Raw genomic sequence first — 18,610 nt, forward strand, 5'->3', positions numbered from 1 at the left:
TCTGCCGGACAGTAAGCACCTGGAGACCGAGGCCCCTGTCTCTTCCATGTCCCAGCATAATGTCTGGTGTATGTTAGGCGACTCTACACGCTTACTCGAGGAATGAGTTCACGAATGAGCTGATTCATTGACTGAATATTAATAAAACAATGGGCTACGGAGCCATCTCCTGGGTATCATTCGTGTTAGTGGTGCATTTCCTTAAACACCTTATAGAAGGTAACAGCATACACCGAGAGCAAAAACAGAGTCATAATATTGCAAAAACACGGTCACTGCAGACGAAAAGTTGAGTTTGGTGGCGTGCTATATCAGGCTGGTGTCGGTGTGTGCGGTGTGGTGTGTATGCATTCATCCACCACACACGTAGTGAGTGCCCATTGCTTCCCCGCTCTGTGTTGGGACCTGTGGGTTTATAAGTGGAGAAGGCATAGACTATAATCATTTTTTATGGTAAGGATTTCAAGCCTGCAGCCCATGGGTATGTTTGGAGGTGGTCCTCAAACGCTTACGATATATGTTTGTTCATTTTCCCAGGGGGAGGGTCTGGGGCTTTCATTGGATTCTCAGAGCATCTGGGATCCCAGAAGACTAAGGGCACTACTTTCAGGGGGCGCATTCTACACGCGTGGAACGTTCAGTGACAGGGCAAGAAGGTGTTTAGCAAAGGGCTAGTAGGTGGGGGCCCTTGGAGTGACAGGAGATCGGAGGAGGAGGGGAATCGTAGGGACTGCCGTGTCTGAAAGGACATCTGAGAGAAGGTAGGACTTGGGTCTTAAAGAGTGAGACAGGAAAAAAGGACATCAGGGCATTCCAGGCTGGGGGTGAGGGTGAGGGTGAGGCTGGAGCAGAGCTGACCAGCTGAGACTCTGAGCTGGACTCAGGCCTCAACAGACCTTGCAGAGCTGCTCCTCTCCCTTGGGGGGCTCCTGACTCCATGCGGCACCCAAGAGTGGGGCTTCTGGGCTCTGTGGGGCCTAGTGCCAGTGGAGCCAACGTCACAGGTCTGTGACATCACAGGTCCCGCCATGACCAGGAATCCTGACTCTATTCCATGGTCACAGACTGACAGATCCTCACTCCCAGCTCCTGCACTTGCTAAAGATGGCAAGAAGGGTCAGGCGAGAGCGTCAGAATGACCCAGGGCCAGCCTGCCCTCACTGTGTCCATTCCATGAGAATGGGGAGGGCCAGCAGGCTGGACATCGTATAGGAAGGACGGGCCTGGGACTGGGCTGAGGACTGTTTCCACGCTTCATTTTCCCAGAGGCTGTCTGTACTGTGCTCTAACCTGGTCCTTCTCTGCCACCAGCTGCAGATGATTGCAAATATCTGTGGCTGCAGAGCGGACAACTCCGAGGCCCTGCTGCGGTGCCTGAGGGCCAAGTCCTCCCAGGAGCTGCTGGGCATCGGCCAGGTGAAGGGCCTGGGGCAGGGCTGCCCTTTGAATGGAATGCTGGACAGACCTGACCGCTCTTATTTATTTTGACATGGGACTTGGAAAGATATGGGGGCTGGGGATTCGTGGTAATGGCTGTAAAAACGTGGACTGTAGGTGATTTTAAAAATATATACGTTTATTGATTTCCGAGAGGCAGGGAGAGATAGAAACATCAGTGATGAGAATCATTGATTGGCTGCCTCCTGCACGCCATCTAGCGGGGATCGCCATCTAGTGGGGATCAAGCCCACAACCTGGGCACGTGCCCTGCCTGAGAATTGAACTGTGACCTCCTGGTTCCTAGGTCGACGCCCAACCCCTGAGCCATGCCAACTGAGCTGCAGGGTTTATTTTTTAAAAGTTGGCTGGACTGTACTCCCAGAGCTTGCATTCAGTAGGGAATTTGCATTTCTAACAAGTTCGCAGGTAACACTGATGCTGCTAGGAGACAGGCTTTGAGAACCACTGGGCTAGGCTACCGTTTCTCTTACATGGATGCTATTATTACCCCTTATGTGCAGATGAGGAAACTAAGGCACAGAGACGCTGACCCCCTTGACCAGGCAGCCGGATGTATGGGGATGGACCAAGACTGGCTTCATTTCCCTTTCCTACCACCTTTTGCTAGAGTGGGTGGGCTCAGGGTGGGTTGGTTTGGGGCCAGCAGATCTTACAAACAGAGACAACTTCCGCCCTTTCTCATTTCAGGTCGCCAAGTCTTTCACGCGAATGGTTGATGGTTTTTTCTTTCCTGACGAGCCTCTAGAACTGCTGATCAAAAAAACGTTCCGCTCCGTTCCTTCGATCATTGGGGTCAATAACCACGAGTGTGGCTTCCTGCTGCCCATGGTAAGAATCCCGACTCTGCCTCCTGCCGCTCCCTCCACAGAGGGGCCGGGGTTGGCTCCCACAGCCCGTCACTCCCACGGACGGCACACCCGTTGTGAGGGGTGGAACCCATCCTCCGAGCACAGAGCGGCCGTCCTGCCTCTCTCTGAAGGACGGCAACTGGGGATTGGGGTCAGCCAAGGCAGGTGTCCGCCCTGTTCCTCGTTAGGTTTACGGTGAAAGGAACAGCTCTGTGTAAAACACTAGGAGACAATGGGATCCGTTTGAGCTCTGTTCAAAACACCACAAATGCTCTTTTCAAAGAAGCATAGTTGCTACTTCAAAGGTATTGAAATCCATGACACCTTCCTGTCCTGGCATTTGCAGGACCTCCTGGTTCATAAGTCAATGCTCAACCACTGAGCCACACCAGCCAGGCACCAATTCCCTCTTCTCTGAGGACATCAGTCCAATTGGATTAGGGCCCAGAGAACATCCTCATTTTAACTTCATCACCTCTTTCAAAACCCTGTCTTCTCACGTAGACACATTATGAGGTCCTGGGGTTAGGGCTTCCACATAGGAATCTGTGGGAGACACACACACAGCCCATAACGTGGCCTTGCCACAGGGCAGCCACCGGGGTCCCACAAGACTGCAGGTGTAACGGAATGGCTGTCTTTTATCAAATGAGAGGAGAAACTGTTGCTTAACCGATGCACGGGAGCTACTTCTACACATGGCCCCCGGGGGCTGGAAGGGTCACGGCTTTTCCCAGCCTCCCCCCTGGAAGGCAGGCGCCTGCACCCCCACAGAGACCAGCTTCCCTTCCGAGGACCTGAGGTGCTCACAGGCGCCCCGCTTCTCTCCGCAGAAGGAGTTTCCTGAGATCCTCAGAGGCTCCAACAAGTCCCTCGCCCTACAGCTGCTGCACACAATCCTGGTAAGGACCTTCTGGATTCCGAAACCCACCTGGGACCGGGGACCCCTATTGGCTGCATGCCCGCCAGGCTGTGGACTGGGTTCTAGCAATCCTGAGGACCATTAGTCAACCATTCGCTCATTCCCTCCCTGCACACAGACGCTCCGGGCAGGAGGATGTAGAGGCAGACGCCTTTCCTCCCTCCCTTTCGTCTGTCCTTAAGCATCTATTCAGTGTGTGCTCTCTGCCAGGTTCGTTTCACCCACTTATTCGTTGATCAGGTGTTAAGTGAGAGCCCACGTCCCCCACCTTCCCTAACACTGGGGTGCCATGATGCGCAGGCGTGTCTCTGCGCTTGAGGAAGCTGTGGGCTGTTGGGATGGACAAACCTGACAAGACACTTTCGTGCGTCGCCGCACCAATCAGGGCAGAGGGATACCCAGGGCTCCGTGGTGTCCGTTGCGGGGAGCAGTTGGCTCGCTCAGGGGAGGGGTTTGGAGTTGGAGATGGGTTTGTCTGGCTAATGGAGGAGCAGGGCTGAGAGGAGCGGGCGGAACCGAGAGAACCAGGGAGGGGGCAGAGCCGTGTGAAGAGGTCAGCGGAAGGCATATAAGGTTCCATCCCAGGGGCTGGGAACAGAAGAGCGACATGATTCAATGTCCATTTGACAAAGGGTCCGGTGTCTGCAGCGTGGTCCAGGCTGGAGGCAGGGATGCTGCAGGTGCTAAGGCTCAGACAGGATGTTGGATGAGTCTTGGCTGCCTGGTGATGACAGCTGGGACTAAAGTGTGAGCGAGGGCCCGGAGGCAGCGCTGGTACCAGGGGCGGGGCTGGCTTCACGGGCATGGGATCGGTGTATTTCAAAGGGCCTTTTGCTGAGAAGGGTCCTACACGTGGTTGGATGTCCTGTTGTCACCCTCTTGAAATTCTTGTCATTGTGGAACCATTTTTCACTTGGCATTGAGCATTTTCACTTGGCACTGGATCCCGCAAGTGGCTTAGCCAGCTCTGCCCAGGGGTGGCTGTTTCTGAAACATTTCAGAGAGGTGTGTGTACTGTGATTGAGAGCCTGGGATTTAGATGCGAATGGTCTTGTGAAAGAATCCTGGTTCCACCAGTTTGGGGCCAACCACTTTACCTCTCCAAGCCTCAGTCCCCCCATCTGTGAAATGGGACTGATTTTGCTCATTTGCACCCCAGGCTCGCTGTGTGGATTCCATGGGGCGGTGCATGTAGAGCGCTCGGAACATGCCTGCACAGGCGGGTGCTCCACGTGTGGGCTGTTGTCGCTGACCTGGACCTCCTGTGACTGATCTTTTGCAGCACATCCCCAGCCAGCATTTACACTTCGTGGCGGATGAGTATTTCCACGGCGAGCAGTCCATTTTTGAAATACGAAATAATTTCCTGGACTTGCTTGGAGATGTGTTCTTTGTGGTCCCTGGGCTGATCACGGCTCGATGTCACAGAGGTGAGTCCCCGAGCCACCCCCCGGCGGGGCCACAGCACAGCAAGGCCGGTGGCGGCAGGCATCCTGCTGCCTGGGGACCGGCCCCCTGCTCAGCCCTCTGTTCCCTCACTGAGAGGGACCTCTCAGGGGTGTCGGGGGAATAGCCCTGAGGGCCAACTTGTGTAGTTCCCCTGCCTTTCAGAGTTCAGGAATGCTGATCAGTTCTTATTGTTTGTGTTCCTTCTGCTTCTTCAGGGCGGTGGAGAACACTCCCACCTCCCCATAATTTTCCGGGCCCAACTTCCAGGTTACTTTCTGTTTGGAAGTGTCTTCTCAAATGTCTTAGCATAAGGAGGGCTGGAGCATTCAGAAAGAGAAGATTACTTGTGAGGACACACACCCACTCTTCCCTCCCTCTCCCTTTCTTCCTTTTTCCTTCCTTCCCTCCTTCCCCCCTTCCTCTCTTCCTTCTGTTCTCCTTTCCTTTCCTATAAGAGACTCACTTTAAAACTAAAGATGCAAATAGGTTGCAAGTGAAAGGATGGAAAAAGGTATTCTATGCAAGCAGTAACCAAAAGAGAGCGGGCATGGCTATCTTAATGTCAGACAAAAGAGGCTTTAGGACAGCCGTGGGCAAACTACGGCCCCGCAGGCCATCCGGCCCGTTTGAAATGAATAACTAAAAAAAAAAAAAAAAAAAGACCGTACCCTTTTATGTAATGATGTTTACTTTGAATTTATATTAGTTCACACAAACACTCCATCCATGCTTTTGTCCCGGCCCTCCGGTCCAGTTGAAGAACCCATTGTGGCCCTCGAGTCAAAAAGTTTGCCCACCCCTGCTCTAGGATGACATTGTTACAGAGAATTGTTACAGACTAAGAGAGACAGGGAAGCACATCATAGAAAGATAGAAGAGTGAGTTCATCCAGAAGCTATAACAATCATCAATCCATAGGCATCTTGCCCCAGAGCCCCCAAATATATAAAGCAATAGCGGACAGAGTTGAAGGGAGAAATAGTTGTGCATCCATAGTTGGAGACTTCAACCCCACTTTTCATAATAGCTGGAAACGCTCTACAAAACACAGGCAATTTCCCTAGTGATTAGTGATGTTGGTGCTTTCGTGGGAGACTTTGTAAGCACGATCGCCCTTATCCAGTAGAGGAAAACGGAAAGGTGATTCAGAGAAAGAGGAGGAAGTTGGAGCGCAAAGGCCTTTCGTAGAAGAGAGGTGAGGGAATGTGGGGGGCAGGGGGCGTCTCGGAAGCAGGAACAGCCTCGTTCTGTTTGTCGTAGGCCATGGACCCAGGTCAATCAGAGGAAGTCACGGGGAGGTAGACCTTGGGTCCGTGTGAAGGGCTTTTTGTGAAAACTAGAACCCTTGCCCGGGCAGCCTGCCCTGGACGGGCATCGAGCTCTTTGTCACCAGGGCTGCGAGGGCCTCTGGAGCAGGAACCGCTAGTCTCCCGGAAGGAAGCGGGAAGGTAGCTCGTTCACGTCGCCTCTTGTATGGGGGCTGCCCCCACCCATCGGTTTGGGAATCCCGGACGCGCGGGGTGGGGATGCAGCGAGCGGGGTGGGGTTGCAGCGCCAGCCCCGCTCCCCCTGCAGGGGCGCTGCCACGGCCTCTCTCTCCATCGCTGCAGACGCGGGCGCCCCTGTGTACTTCTATGAGTTTCAGCACCGGCCTCACTGCTTCAAGGACAGCAAGCCGGCTTTCGTCAAGGCCGACCACACGGATGAAATCCGGTTTGTTTTCGGAGGTGCCTTCCTGAAGGGGGATGTCGTCATGTTTGGTAAGGGACCCGCCTGGTTTGGGGGGCGGGGGGGGGCTCTCCAGGTCTTGCAGGAACATGGGGGTGGGGGGGGGTGAGGTGGGAGAAGACAGGACTCCCCACCCCAACACGATGCAAGCGCTGGAGGACTAGTTTTAACTTATTTATTTACTCTCTGGCTTACACACGTGACCTTCCCCTGGGAACTACCCTTCCCGGGTGCCTTTAGATACCGCGATGATGAGAAAGAGCTGCCACCGCCGGCTGGATGAGTGCTTCTCGTTGTACTAAAGCCGAAGGGACGGGCGCGTGGGGGCACTCCTGCGGTCTAATTAGAAAAAATCAGAACGGCTTTCTCCATCTCTCTGACTGCTGGTCTCGCCCGCCCTGCCCTTTTCTGAAACCCCCACGGGGCTACCTCCCAGGGCTTTAAAAGGCAAGAACCACCTTTTCCATCATCGCAGCCCAAAGTGGCCAGGATCCCGGTGCTCTCATGTACATGCTTGTGGACTGTAACTGCTCAGGTTCACTCGCGTATTCCTGAATTTGTGACCCGTTTGGTGCCAATCAGATGAGGTGATCAATAGAAAAGGTTACAGGAACTGCTCACAGAAACTATCCCTAAAATACTTCGTTTTAGACAGTTGCGCAATGCAGGCTCTGGGCCAGTTCCCGCCGGCTTCCTGGCAAGGAGGACAGGGGTGCGCCTATAGAGTGTATGTGTGTGCGGCGGCTTATTCACCCCTTCATTTGTTCATTCTCGTCTTATAACACCGATCATAGCAACCACATCCTAGGTCGCCATGGGGATGAAATGAAGTAATTCTCACCAGCACACTTTTGTTATTACTCAGCAACCATGACAGAGCCTGGACTCTTGATGGGTACACAGACTCTCCTAATGGGAAAAAAACAGGATGGTGTATGTGTCAAAAGGTTAAATTCCGAGTTTTCTAAAGAGCTCCCTAAATCAATGAGAACAGAAACTGGGTAACAGGTAGAAACAGACAGTCTGTGGGGAAGGAAATGTGACTGGCTTTTAAATGTGAAAACCCACTCAGCCTCACTGTCCACAAGGGGACTGAGGACTTGTCTTGACTGAGGAATCATTTTTCATTGGGGAGAACAAGACATTTTCCATCATTATTGGGGCAGGTGTGGGGAAACAGGCAACCTCATATGTTAACGGAAAAGTCGATGAAAATCTGAAATGCACATTGTCTTTAGCCTGGCAATTCAACTTCTAGGGTTGGTTGTGTGTGTGTGTGTGTGTGTGCAATTATACTTCCACGTGTGCAAAAATAAACCTGCTCACGAACACATTGGTTTTATTAGCAAAAGTCCAGAAATAATGTAAAGATACATTAATAGAGTATTGGATACAGGAATTATATATTTATATAACTGCATATAAACATACATGTAGGGTGTCCCGAAAATGTATACACACACTTTGAATATTTATAGAGGCAGTGTTTATGAAAATATATTTTATTTTCAAAATTGAGCTACCAGCTATTACAATGTGTATACATTTTTGGGGGGACACCCTGTACTTATAGAACAATAAATGATAATAAATGGAAGTCGTATAGGCGACATTGTGGAACTATCTCCTGGATAGAATTTTAGCAAAAAGGGAGATGCAGAATCCGTGTCCGTTATGCTACTGCGAGTATAAAAATGTGTCCGCCTAACCCTTGTACATGCCTCGTCGGCCTTCAGAGGGCGCCCAAGAACCTGGTAGCAGTCGCTGCCTCAGGCCTGTAACAGTGGAGAGAAGAGATAGAGGGAAACTAATTTTTATTAGATACTTTTTCTGCACTTTAGGTTTTGTGCTTTGAACATAATATTTGAGCATTACTCCTGCAAATAAAAAAAAAAATGCAATCCTTAGAGAGAGGAGAGAGCGAGGGTCCCTGTCCCCCAGGCACTGGTAGCCTCAGGGAGGTGGCCGGAAGAACATTGGTGCCCAGGGAAGATGTGTGTTCAGCCTCCACTACTTGGAGGCCATGCTTTCTCAGGCAAGTCGCAGGTGCCCCGAGCCTCAGTACCTGCAAATGCAAAATGAGTGAAACGGGAGGAGGGATGGGAAAGGCATTCATCACAGGCGAGGCACCTCGGCTTCCGGCGCACCGTCCTGGGAGCCGGATTTTGTGATTCTCTCCCTCAGAAGGAGCCACCGAGGAGGAGAAGTTGCTGAGCAGGAAGATGATGAGATACTGGGCCAACTTTGCTCGGACGGGGTAAGTACGCCTCAGGGGCCTCCCCACAGTCGGGCGTTTGAGGATGAAAAGCTCACCCCCATCCCCCAACACCCTCCAACCCCCCGTTTCTGCTCTCACTCCCAGGAACCCTAACGGAGCTGGCCTGCCTCGGTGGCCAGCTTATGATCAGAAGGAGCAGTACCTGCAGCTGGATTTGAACCTGAGTGTGGGGCAGGGATTGAGAGCGCAGAAGGTGGAGTTTTGGATGGAAACCCTCCCTTTGATCATGGCCACTTCCGGGGGGGCCCAACTGGGTCCTCTTTTCTCCTTCATCTTCCTTTCTCTGCTTCTGCCTTTCTTTTCCTCTTTTTCTCACGGAGGGGGTATCTCTGTGTGAATTTGATTTTCCTCCTCCTGCTTCAATGTCTCCCGCTATCGTTGGCTTCTTTCTGTTGTTCAGCTACTTTATGGAATCAGCTGCTTTGGCTGATCCTTAGGGAATTCTTTGCAACATCAAAAAAAGTGCAATTTGCCTCGAAGGCTACCAGATCTCTTCAATACATCTGCAGGGGGGGCTGGCTTCTTAGTTGGCATAATAATGATCGTGTTATGCATATGAAATAAAAGCAGAATGTAAAATACGTGTGGGGAACAGAATTTAATTCTGGGCTGAAAACTACCTCCTCCCCCCCCCCCTTCCCCACACACACACCCAACACCCAAGAGGAAGTAGAGGTCTATCTATCACAGCGGTTCTCAACCTGTGGGTCACGACCCCTTTGGGGCTTGAACGTCCTTTTCACAGGGGTCGCCTAAGACCATTGGGAAACACATATATCATTACATACTGTTTTTGTGATTAATCACTATGCTTTAATTATGTTCAATTTGTAACAATGAAATTGGGGGTCACCACAAACATGAGGAACTGTATTAAAGGGTCTCGGCATTAGGAAGGTTGAGAACCACTGGTCTATCAGAAAAGGTGTCTGCTTGTGTTACCTGAAATGTGAGTCTTCCAACCCCCCTCCAGGCATGTTGCAGGCACAGCCAAGCTTGCATGTCCTGACCATCACTGGCTTGAACAGGGTTCTTCTGTGGCTCAGAGAGAGGTGGTGTGGCGGGTGGGGTCGGGGGACTCCTCACCTCGCTACTCTGCTCGCCTTTGTGTCTGCAGCCTTGGGCGCTTGGCCCGCCTGTGCCTCCCGCAGTGCGTCACCTCCACTTTGACTTTTTATATCCACACCATCCCTGTTACACCCTGATCGCGTGGGCCAGGGTCATTCATGTGTCTCTGTGACGGCTTCACGATGGCACACGAGGGACGCAGAATAAGAGGGTCTCTGAGGCGCCAGTCACTTAGGGTTCATCAGGTTCATCCACTCATCGTCTGAATCGGGTCCCCAGAATGGTTCTCTTCAGCCCATATCAGGTCAAAGCATGGCTTTGGAACTAGCTTCCAGCTAATTTTAAATCCGGGGACTTTCACATTAAAGGCCGTGTTTCTAGTTTCTCCGGAAGAAGAAAAAAAAAGAGAGAGAGAACTAGCAGCAGCGGGGCTGCTTTCTCACCTGGAACCAGGACCTTTGTGTAAATGAGAGCAGCCGCTCCTCTCCGCCCTCCGCAGGTGTCTTACAGGCTCGGCTGTCCTCAGGCCCCCGAGAGCACAGTCCGCAGGCCTGAGTGGCGATACCCCCACCGCACAGGCACCAGCTCTCAGCTTCCCACGGTCCCCACGCCCCCCCCCCCCCCAGGCCTGTGCCTGGCCTTCACTCACTGATAGTACCTGGCCTCGGGAGGTATTTAAGTTTGGACCCCTGACCTCTCATCCTATGTAATAAAAGCCTCATGTGCCAAGTGTCCAGTCGTCCATTCAGCCAATCGAAGTGTAATATGCTAATGATATGCTAAGGCCGCTCCGCTGCTCACTATGACATGGAGGACACTAGGGGGCAGAGGGTCGACCAGTCGCTATGACATGCACTGACCACCAGGGGGCAGATGCTCCAACATGGTTGGTTGGCTTGCTGCTGGGGTCTGGCTGATCGGGACTGAGCAAGACGGGCCTGACCCTATTCATGCACCTGTGGGGGTCCCTCAGCCTGGCCTGCACCCTCTTGCAATCTGGGACCCCTTGGGGGATATTGGAAAGCTGGTTTCGGCCGGATCCTGCAGGCCAGGCCAAGGGACCCCATTGGGGCACAAATTTGGCCTCTAGTTTTACAATAATCTGAAAAGGTGCAGGGATTCCCCCAAAAATTCCTTAGTGAGCCAGGCTGGCGTGGCCCAGTGGTTGAACATCGACTTACGAACCAGCAGGTCACGGTTTAATTCCTGGTCAGGGCACATGCCCAGGTTGTGGGCTCGATCCCCAGTGTGGGGCATGCAGGATGCAGCTGATCAATAATTCTCTCTCATCACTGATGTTACTATCTCTCCCTCTCTCCCTTCCTCTGGGAAATCAATAAAAATGTATTTAAAAGTATATTTTAAAAAGAACTGCTGATTAATATTGTGTCATGTGCATTTTCCAAGTTGCTGAAGGATCTTTAAAAAAACCCAGCCTGCACACCTGTCTGGTGTGGCGACATCAAAGTCTCTTTAGCCACCAGCCAGGTCCTGGGCATCTGTGGGCATCGTTTGGTGAACAGCTTTGAGAATGAGTGCTTTTAGTTAAACTTCTTTCTGGCATCTGGATTTACAGGAGAGGTGCAGGGTCAAAGGCCATGCCCTTTTAAAATTACTCTTATGTCCTACAAATTCACTTCCCAAAAGGGGCGTGTCACTTCATATTCATGGGAAACACATGCATTTCACAGTCACCTCTGCTTTCTCATAATTGAGAAAACAAGATATTTAATTTCTTTCTAATTAAACATGTAGGTTTACAGAAAATCCTTTTCTCCCCCTCCCAAACAATCTTGGATCTGAATCACTGCGTAAATCAAACCCAAACAAAACTGCAGAAACAAACCAGATGTTTTTGCCTGTGAATTTCCTAATGTCCAGCAGAGGGCAGCATCACTAAAGGGGAAAAAGGGCTTCCCTCCCAGGCTTTTAGGTGGGTGTGATGGGATGGAGCATGTAGAACCTGGAAGGAAAAGAACAGAAGTCAAAACAGTTAAATTACCAACTACTACCATTTATCCTTGTCCCTTTCCCCTGTTGCATCTGGAACAGTGGTTCTCAACCTACTGGCCCTTTAAATACAGTTCCTCATGTTGTGACCCAACCATAAAATTATTTTCGTTGCTACTTCATAACTGTCATGTTGCTACTGTTAATGAATCGTCATGTAAATATCTGATAGGCAGGATGGTCTTAGGCGACCCCTGTGTAAGGGTCGTTTGACCGCCAAAGGGGTCGCAACCCACAGGTTGAGAACCGCTGATCTGGAAGGTGAGAAGGTGCTCTCTGACCTGAAAAGTCTGACTGGAAGCATTCGCAGGCAGAGCAGAGGCAGGGCCAGCCGTAGTTTTCTTTCCTGAAGTTCATAAGTCCCCATCAAATCTAAGCGCCGCCTCCTCTCCCCTATGGCGCCCTGTTCCTCCCTCAGGGGCACTTTGGACTCTGGACCTTTCTGCCCAATCCCAAAGCCCAGTCCTCCCCCTCAGCCTCTGGGCCTGGCTGCAGGTCAAGGTTTTTCCCTGGGCAGAGGGGGAGGCGGGCTCACCCATGCACCCGGGGAAGCTGCCCTGCCTGGCGCTGCCCCAGACAACACGTACACAAGACAAACCTCCTTCCCATAGCAAGATGGACCCATTGGGCACAGCCATGTGTTCTCTAAAAGTTTGTTTTAAGAGTCCATTTTATTCCCTGGGAAGCAAGGGGATTTGTCACAGTACAAAGCAATTTGTTGGCAAAGAGACTTGTTCTCCATGGACGGGTCAGAGTTCAAGTTGGGCCTTTAAGGTTGGACAGGAGGATAAAGGCCAGCAAGGTGTGGTGGAAATAGCCATGGGGGAGGGGGGGGGCGGGGCCGCCTAGTGGGCAGCGTGGCTGCATTTGGCAAGGTGGCTGGAGCCTACCTTGGAGGCCTAGAGGGTAGCTTTTAACCTTGACCTGCAGGAAACAGACTTCTTTCTTTTCGGGGGTTGAGGGGGAGATGATTGATAAAAAGTGAATTCATCTACCCATCTGGCTGTCCATCCATCCATCCATCCATCCATCATTATCTACTCTATCTGGGCCCCTTTATATAATTACACTTGAAGCTCTATATACCTTATGGAATTTCCTGTGTAAGAGCCAATATATTCAATATATGCTTTAGGTAAGGTAAATAGGATCTCTGTGAGTACATACACTATAGTCCTCATCAAAATAATTGCAGTTGACTATTTGCATTCTATTCTATTTCTAATACATAGTCTTTAGTAATATTTCCGTAACAGTCTTGTCTCCATTAGATAGTATGTTCCGAAGGCCTGGAACACATTTTTAAGTTTTTAATGGAATATAATATACATGTAAGAAATGATATAGAGTATAATATGATACATAGGTTAATATGTAAATTAGTGTAACAATATTATATCACATACTAGAGGCCTGGTGCATGAATTCATGCACCAGTGGGGTCCCCTGGCCTGGCCTGTGGGATCAGGCCGAAACTGGCTCTCCGACATCTCCCAAGGGGTCCCGGATTGCAAGAGGGCATAGGCCAGGTTGAGGGACCCCACCGGTGCACTGTATCCCATCTGGGCTGGGGAGGGAAGTGGGAGGTTGGCCAGCCAGACCACAGGAGGGCTCCAGGGCATGTCTCACTCAGTCCCAATCAGCCAGACCCCAGCAGCAAGCTAACCTACTGGTCAGAGTGTCTGCCCCCTGGTAATCAGTGCACATCATAGCTAGCAGTTGAGCGGCCTTAGCATATCATTAGCATATTATGCTTTGGTTGGTTGAACGGCTGACCGGACGACTGGACACTTAGCATATTAAGCTTTTATTATATAGGATAATTTAGTGACATATAATATATAGTATATATGTTCTATATATATTATATATGGTGCCCTGATGAATTGTCACTGACTGGTGATGCTTGTGTACCCAGCCCCTAGATGAAGGCACAGAAGATGGTCAGGATCCCAGCATCTGGAACTCAGGTCCAGGCCCTGCCCCACCCCATCAGTCCAAGGTCACCTCCATCCTGACCTGTAGCAGCGTGCTGTCATCATCCTGGGTGTTGTGCTTTATATAAACAGAATCGTGTACTCCTGCATCTGGCTTCTTTCCCTCCACATCATGTGTGTGACAATGTCCGTATGTGGCTGCAGGTTTTCATCATTGCTGTGGACTCATTATGTGTGTGAATAGGTCATCAATTACCCATTCTACTCTTGTTGGGCACTTGGATACTTTCCAGTTTCCGGGTATTATGAGTAGAATGTTATGAATATTCTAGAACTTGACATTCAGTGACAACCTGCATGCCTTTCTTTTGGATCTTTATCGACCACTGGCTTTTCTGGGTCCCGGGCGGTCGTCTACGGCAACTTTATTCAACACACCCAAAGTTTCCTGAAATGGTTACACAAATGTGCCCTCCTTACCAGCAGACTGAGAGATTTCTGGCTGCTCCGTGTTGTCAATACTTTGGTATTTTCAGAGGACTGCAACACGTTCATTCTTATTAATGACTGGATATTTCCTTGATTCATTTGGTTAGGTATAACAATTTATTTATAAAATTGCATTCCACAAAACAAGTTACTTGATAGAAAGAGAGGGCCATGGAAGATCAGTTGGTAATACAAGAGCAGGGACAATGTTGTCCACTGCTGTAGAACAATTCCAGCCAGTCATAATTTCAAGAGTTTCACCAAAAGGTTGATGAGACTTGGGGACTCAACAGGGTTGAATCACACATGTAGTCACCCTTTGGGAATGGCTAAAGGCATTTCCCCAAACCTGAATAGGATACATGAAATTGGTTGCTTGGCTGCCAGACAGTTAAAAGGCATCTTAATCTACATGTTATTGCCTCCTGCTGGCCAAACACCTGTACAGCCGTAGGCTATTCCCCAAACTGACAACGCTTCTGTACCCTTTGAAATCTTACCCTTTGAAGTGTATTATCTCTGCCGTGCCTTAGGACAAATTGTGTTAATAAAAAGCAAGGGTCCTAGACAAGGAGGGAGTCTTCAGTTCCTTTAGCTGAAGGTCCTCTGACCCCCAATGCCTTTCAAAATTATCTTTCGTCTCCGGACTCTTTATTAGCCTCTGGATTCCTGTGTCATCTACACACAGCCTTCTCTAGATTCCTGAACCCTTCTTGATGCTGGGACAAGAACCCCGGCAGTCCACCCTCAGGACCATGAGGAGGGAGGTGGCCAGGCGTTGGCATTACCAGGGGTCACTGTTACTGCAGCCATTTCTTGAGCTTCAGGCCACTGCCTCCTTTTGACCCTCAGATTTCTGGGCAGAAATCATATTATGTTACTCCTGCCAAGGCTTCTGATCTCTGTTGTAATCAGGTGATTGGGTTCCCTGGGTTCAGTTCAGTTCCAGGACTGGCAGAGACCGAGCTCCTGTGGGAACGCTGCCCTGGGGCTGGGCCTCGGGGCGGAGAGCTGCACTCCCCAGGTGCACACATGGGGGTCTCTGCACCCCCACTTCCAGAGACTTCTCCATGTTGAATCCCTTTGTCCCCGGCTCCTTCCTCCCCGTGCGTCAACTTCCACTTTCTCTGCTCAACAAACAGTGGTCATTGCCTTGGCTCTCCCAGCTTCATCCTGCTGTTGCCTTCGTCCCCTCAGCCATTCTGTTGGTATATGGCGGCGTGTGCCTTTCAAGACTTTATTTCATGTCCTTGAAGAAGAATTTGGGGATGGAGTGGAAATGAATGCAAGTGCTCCATCCTCCTTTATTAGGAAGTGGAGAACCTTTTTAAATGAACATTTAAACAACAGTGTTCTATGGGTTTCTACGTTTTTCCTTTCCACTGAATTTACTGGGGTGACATTGGTTAACAAACGGATACAGGTTTCAGGTGCACAGCCCTACAACACATCATCTGTACCCTGCTGCATTGTGTGTTCACCTCCCCGTGCGGGATGAATTTTAATGCACAGCTAGCAATTTCCTGCCATAAATAATATCCATTCAATCATGGACTTTGACATTAGGGATTTTGTTTTCTAGTATGCAGCAAAGTCAATACATAACCGTTACATAAATGCTTTAAGGTGTGTTTGCACACCGTCTTAAATAACCTTCCAGAGGTTAACTCCAGGAATAAACGTACTCCACTTTGCCGAACACTGAACTTTTGTACTTCTTTGCCTTCAACGATAAGATCCTGATTGTAGACTCAGTCCCTGCTTGCTAGAACTGCTCTCAAGAGTTTCCTTCAGCCTTTTAAGAATAAGAAGAGGAGAAAGAGTAAGTCAGAAAAACATGTACAAATTTAGGCCCAGAAAAGTTAAGATTGAACTATATTCTGGAAAGGGCTCAGCAAACTCAAATTGTTGTAGATTGTCTTATAGACATCTGGGCGAATACAGTGACCTCACACTAAAATGCGTTTTGTGTGTTTTCTTACCCCGAGGATTGCCAGAGCGCATCAGTGCCCCAAACTGTCCACGCCTTCTCCTGGTTGTCCTGGGAATTAAGAGGTGACAAGGTTTGGAGGAGCAGAGAGGAAACATGCGAAACCATGAGGTAAGGGTGGCAAAGCCACGCCATGTAGATCAGGGGTCAGTAACCTCTGACCCATGCCCGAAATCCAGCCCAGCACCTATTTTTAAAATACAGTTTTATTGAGACACAGCCGTGCCCACTTCCCTGGGGGTGCCTACGTGGCTTTTGCTACCAGAGTTGAGTAGTTGCCACAGAGACCCTATGACCCCAAAAGTCTAAAATGCCTACTAGCTGGCTCTTTATAGGAAAAGTTTGCCGACCCCCTGGTAGGTCCCCAAGGGACCCTGTGGAGAACAACGGCACCCCAGTCCTTTTCATAAGCAAGAAACCAACCTCTGAGATTCTGGGACTCTCACACCATCATTTACCCTGATTTCACAAGGCATGCTTACTCAGCAGGAGCTAAACTAGGAGGCCCTAGAGCCTGCCTGCTGGCAGCGGCCCCACTGGCAGTGGTTTGTGCCATGTCAGATGACCATCTATGCCCATGGGGGAGGGGGTGCAGCTCTCCTCTCCGGGACCCACCCCCAGGCTAAAATTTTCCACACCTGTTCTGTCCCGGTAGGTCCTAGGACCAGGTTGACCCCTGGGGGTCACCACCTAATAACGCAGCCTCAAGGTCATTGAGATTGGAGAACGTAATGTGATTTATGCCCAATGATCTGAGTGTCAACAAGGCTCAGTGAATTGGCTGCAGTAAGGGTGACCCTGGTCCCCTAACTGGTGGTCATGGTGGTGGACAAGGTGTCCCTGCCCTGATGTTACTGACCACCCACCGTCCACTTTTCCCATTGGGTGACTTATTTTGGGGTCTGCACTTTCATAAATCAGTTAGCGGTGTTATTACTTATTATTCACTTTTTATGTTTGCCATCGTTTTACTTTTTAAAATGCAGTGACACACCTTCCATGCTCACCTTTATTTGTGGCAAGTCATCCAGGTCTTCCACGTATGGCCATGATGTAACATTTTCTTGTTGAATGAGTGTGTTTAAAGTAAAAGACAATGGAGGGAAATTGCTAACAATAGTACAGATGGTGTGCTGACATGGCAGAAACATAATGTTAATATGAAAATAACTGAGGTTCCAGAAACATTGCCTGTCTTCAAGGCTCCACTGAAAAATGTCACAGAATTCTAGATTCGCAGAATTTTGGTTTGGAGTGGATGGTACATGAGCCTCTCTTTCTCCAGAAAGGAACCCCCAGTGTCAACCAGTGGGCCTCCCAACCCCTGGTCTGCCTGTGCCCTGTTCTCCACCACAGAGCCTGTGCTGATTCATGCCATGATTAGTGGGCAAAGCCAAGTGAAGGACAAAGCCAAATGAAGGGCACAGTAGCTCATGGGCTCACACTTGTCCAGTGCTGCTTGCTTGCATGCATGCTCACCATATATCTGTTGAGTAAATTGATGGACATAGAGGGGTGGGGCATTAATTTGGAGCCCCTGGGTGTGTCTTCTCTCCTAAGACTGTCCAGTAGCTTAGGAGTTAAGGCCAATTCCTAGGATTTTACTCTCCAGATAATCCATTTCCACACGGGAAACCTGAGGGAGCTCCCCAAGGGAAAGCTGTGTTCCCAGCCGCCTCCCAAGGACACAAGAAACACTGCATCTCGTTCACGTGAGGCAGGGGGCTTATGCATGGGAGCCAAGCTGAGGTCTGGCTTCAGACTCCAGCCTCACCCATCCCTTCTGCAGAGGACTCTGAGCCAGGCGGGAACGGGGCGAGGTCTGGAGGTGGCTGCCCCTGCAGAACGGGTTGGTGTCCCTGGTGTGGCTGAACAGTGGGACCAGAAGAATAATTCACCCTGGGGCTCTGAAGATGCTGATACAGCACCTACAGTCTTCAGAGGCTAGCAGCCAGGCGGTGTTCCCAGGTTGCAAAGGCCCGTGTGCGTGTGTGCGTGTGTGCGTGTGTGTGTGTGTGGTGTGTTGATTAGAAATAGCCTCTGCTTAGAGGACAACCCAGGTTGTACCATGTGGGTAGAGATATGGGTGCTCTTTATCTGGGTGTGCTTCATGACCCCTGTTTTTTCCCCCCTAGATAAAAGATAGGAACCCCACCCCAGGGCAATCCCTTTTTTTAATTTTTTTTTTTTTAATCCTCACCCAAGGATATTTTTCCATTGACATTTAAAGAGAGTGGAAGAGAGAGGGAGAGAAATATTGACATGAGAGAAACACACCGATTGGTTGCCCCCTGCCTCCGAGCCCGACCGGAGGTACCTGAGTACGTGCCCTTGATCACAGTCAAACCCAGGACCCTTCAGTCTGCAGGCTGACACTCTATCCACTGAGCCAAACCGGATAGGGCCAGGGCAATCTTTATAGAAGCAGTT

General features: G+C 50.2%; 1 protein-coding gene across 6 annotated transcripts in view; it reads left to right on the plus strand.

Moving 5' to 3' along the window:
* The window catches only part of CES5A (carboxylesterase 5A), a 156,076-nt gene extending 146,809 nt beyond the window's left edge, over positions 1-9,267 (plus strand). For all 6 annotated transcript variants that reach the window (XM_059667997.1, XM_059668000.1, XM_059667999.1 and 3 more), the window contains 7 exons: positions 1,312-1,416; positions 2,149-2,289; positions 3,143-3,211; positions 4,514-4,661; positions 6,291-6,440; positions 8,593-8,665; positions 8,771-9,267. In XM_059667997.1, coding sequence (XP_059523980.1) covers positions 1,312-1,416; positions 2,149-2,289; positions 3,143-3,211; positions 4,514-4,661; positions 6,291-6,440; positions 8,593-8,665; positions 8,771-9,023 — 939 coding nt within the window. In that variant the 3' untranslated portion in view covers positions 9,024-9,267. The remainder of the gene's footprint in view (positions 1-1,311; positions 1,417-2,148; positions 2,290-3,142; positions 3,212-4,513; positions 4,662-6,290; positions 6,441-8,592; positions 8,666-8,770) is intronic.
* The last annotated feature ends 9,343 nt before the right edge of the window (positions 9,268-18,610 follow it).

The sequence above is a fragment of the Myotis daubentonii genome, chromosome 15 (genome assembly GCF_963259705.1).
Source record: "Myotis daubentonii chromosome 15, mMyoDau2.1, whole genome shotgun sequence".
In the NCBI taxonomy this organism is placed as follows: Eukaryota; Metazoa; Chordata; class Mammalia; order Chiroptera; family Vespertilionidae; genus Myotis; species Myotis daubentonii.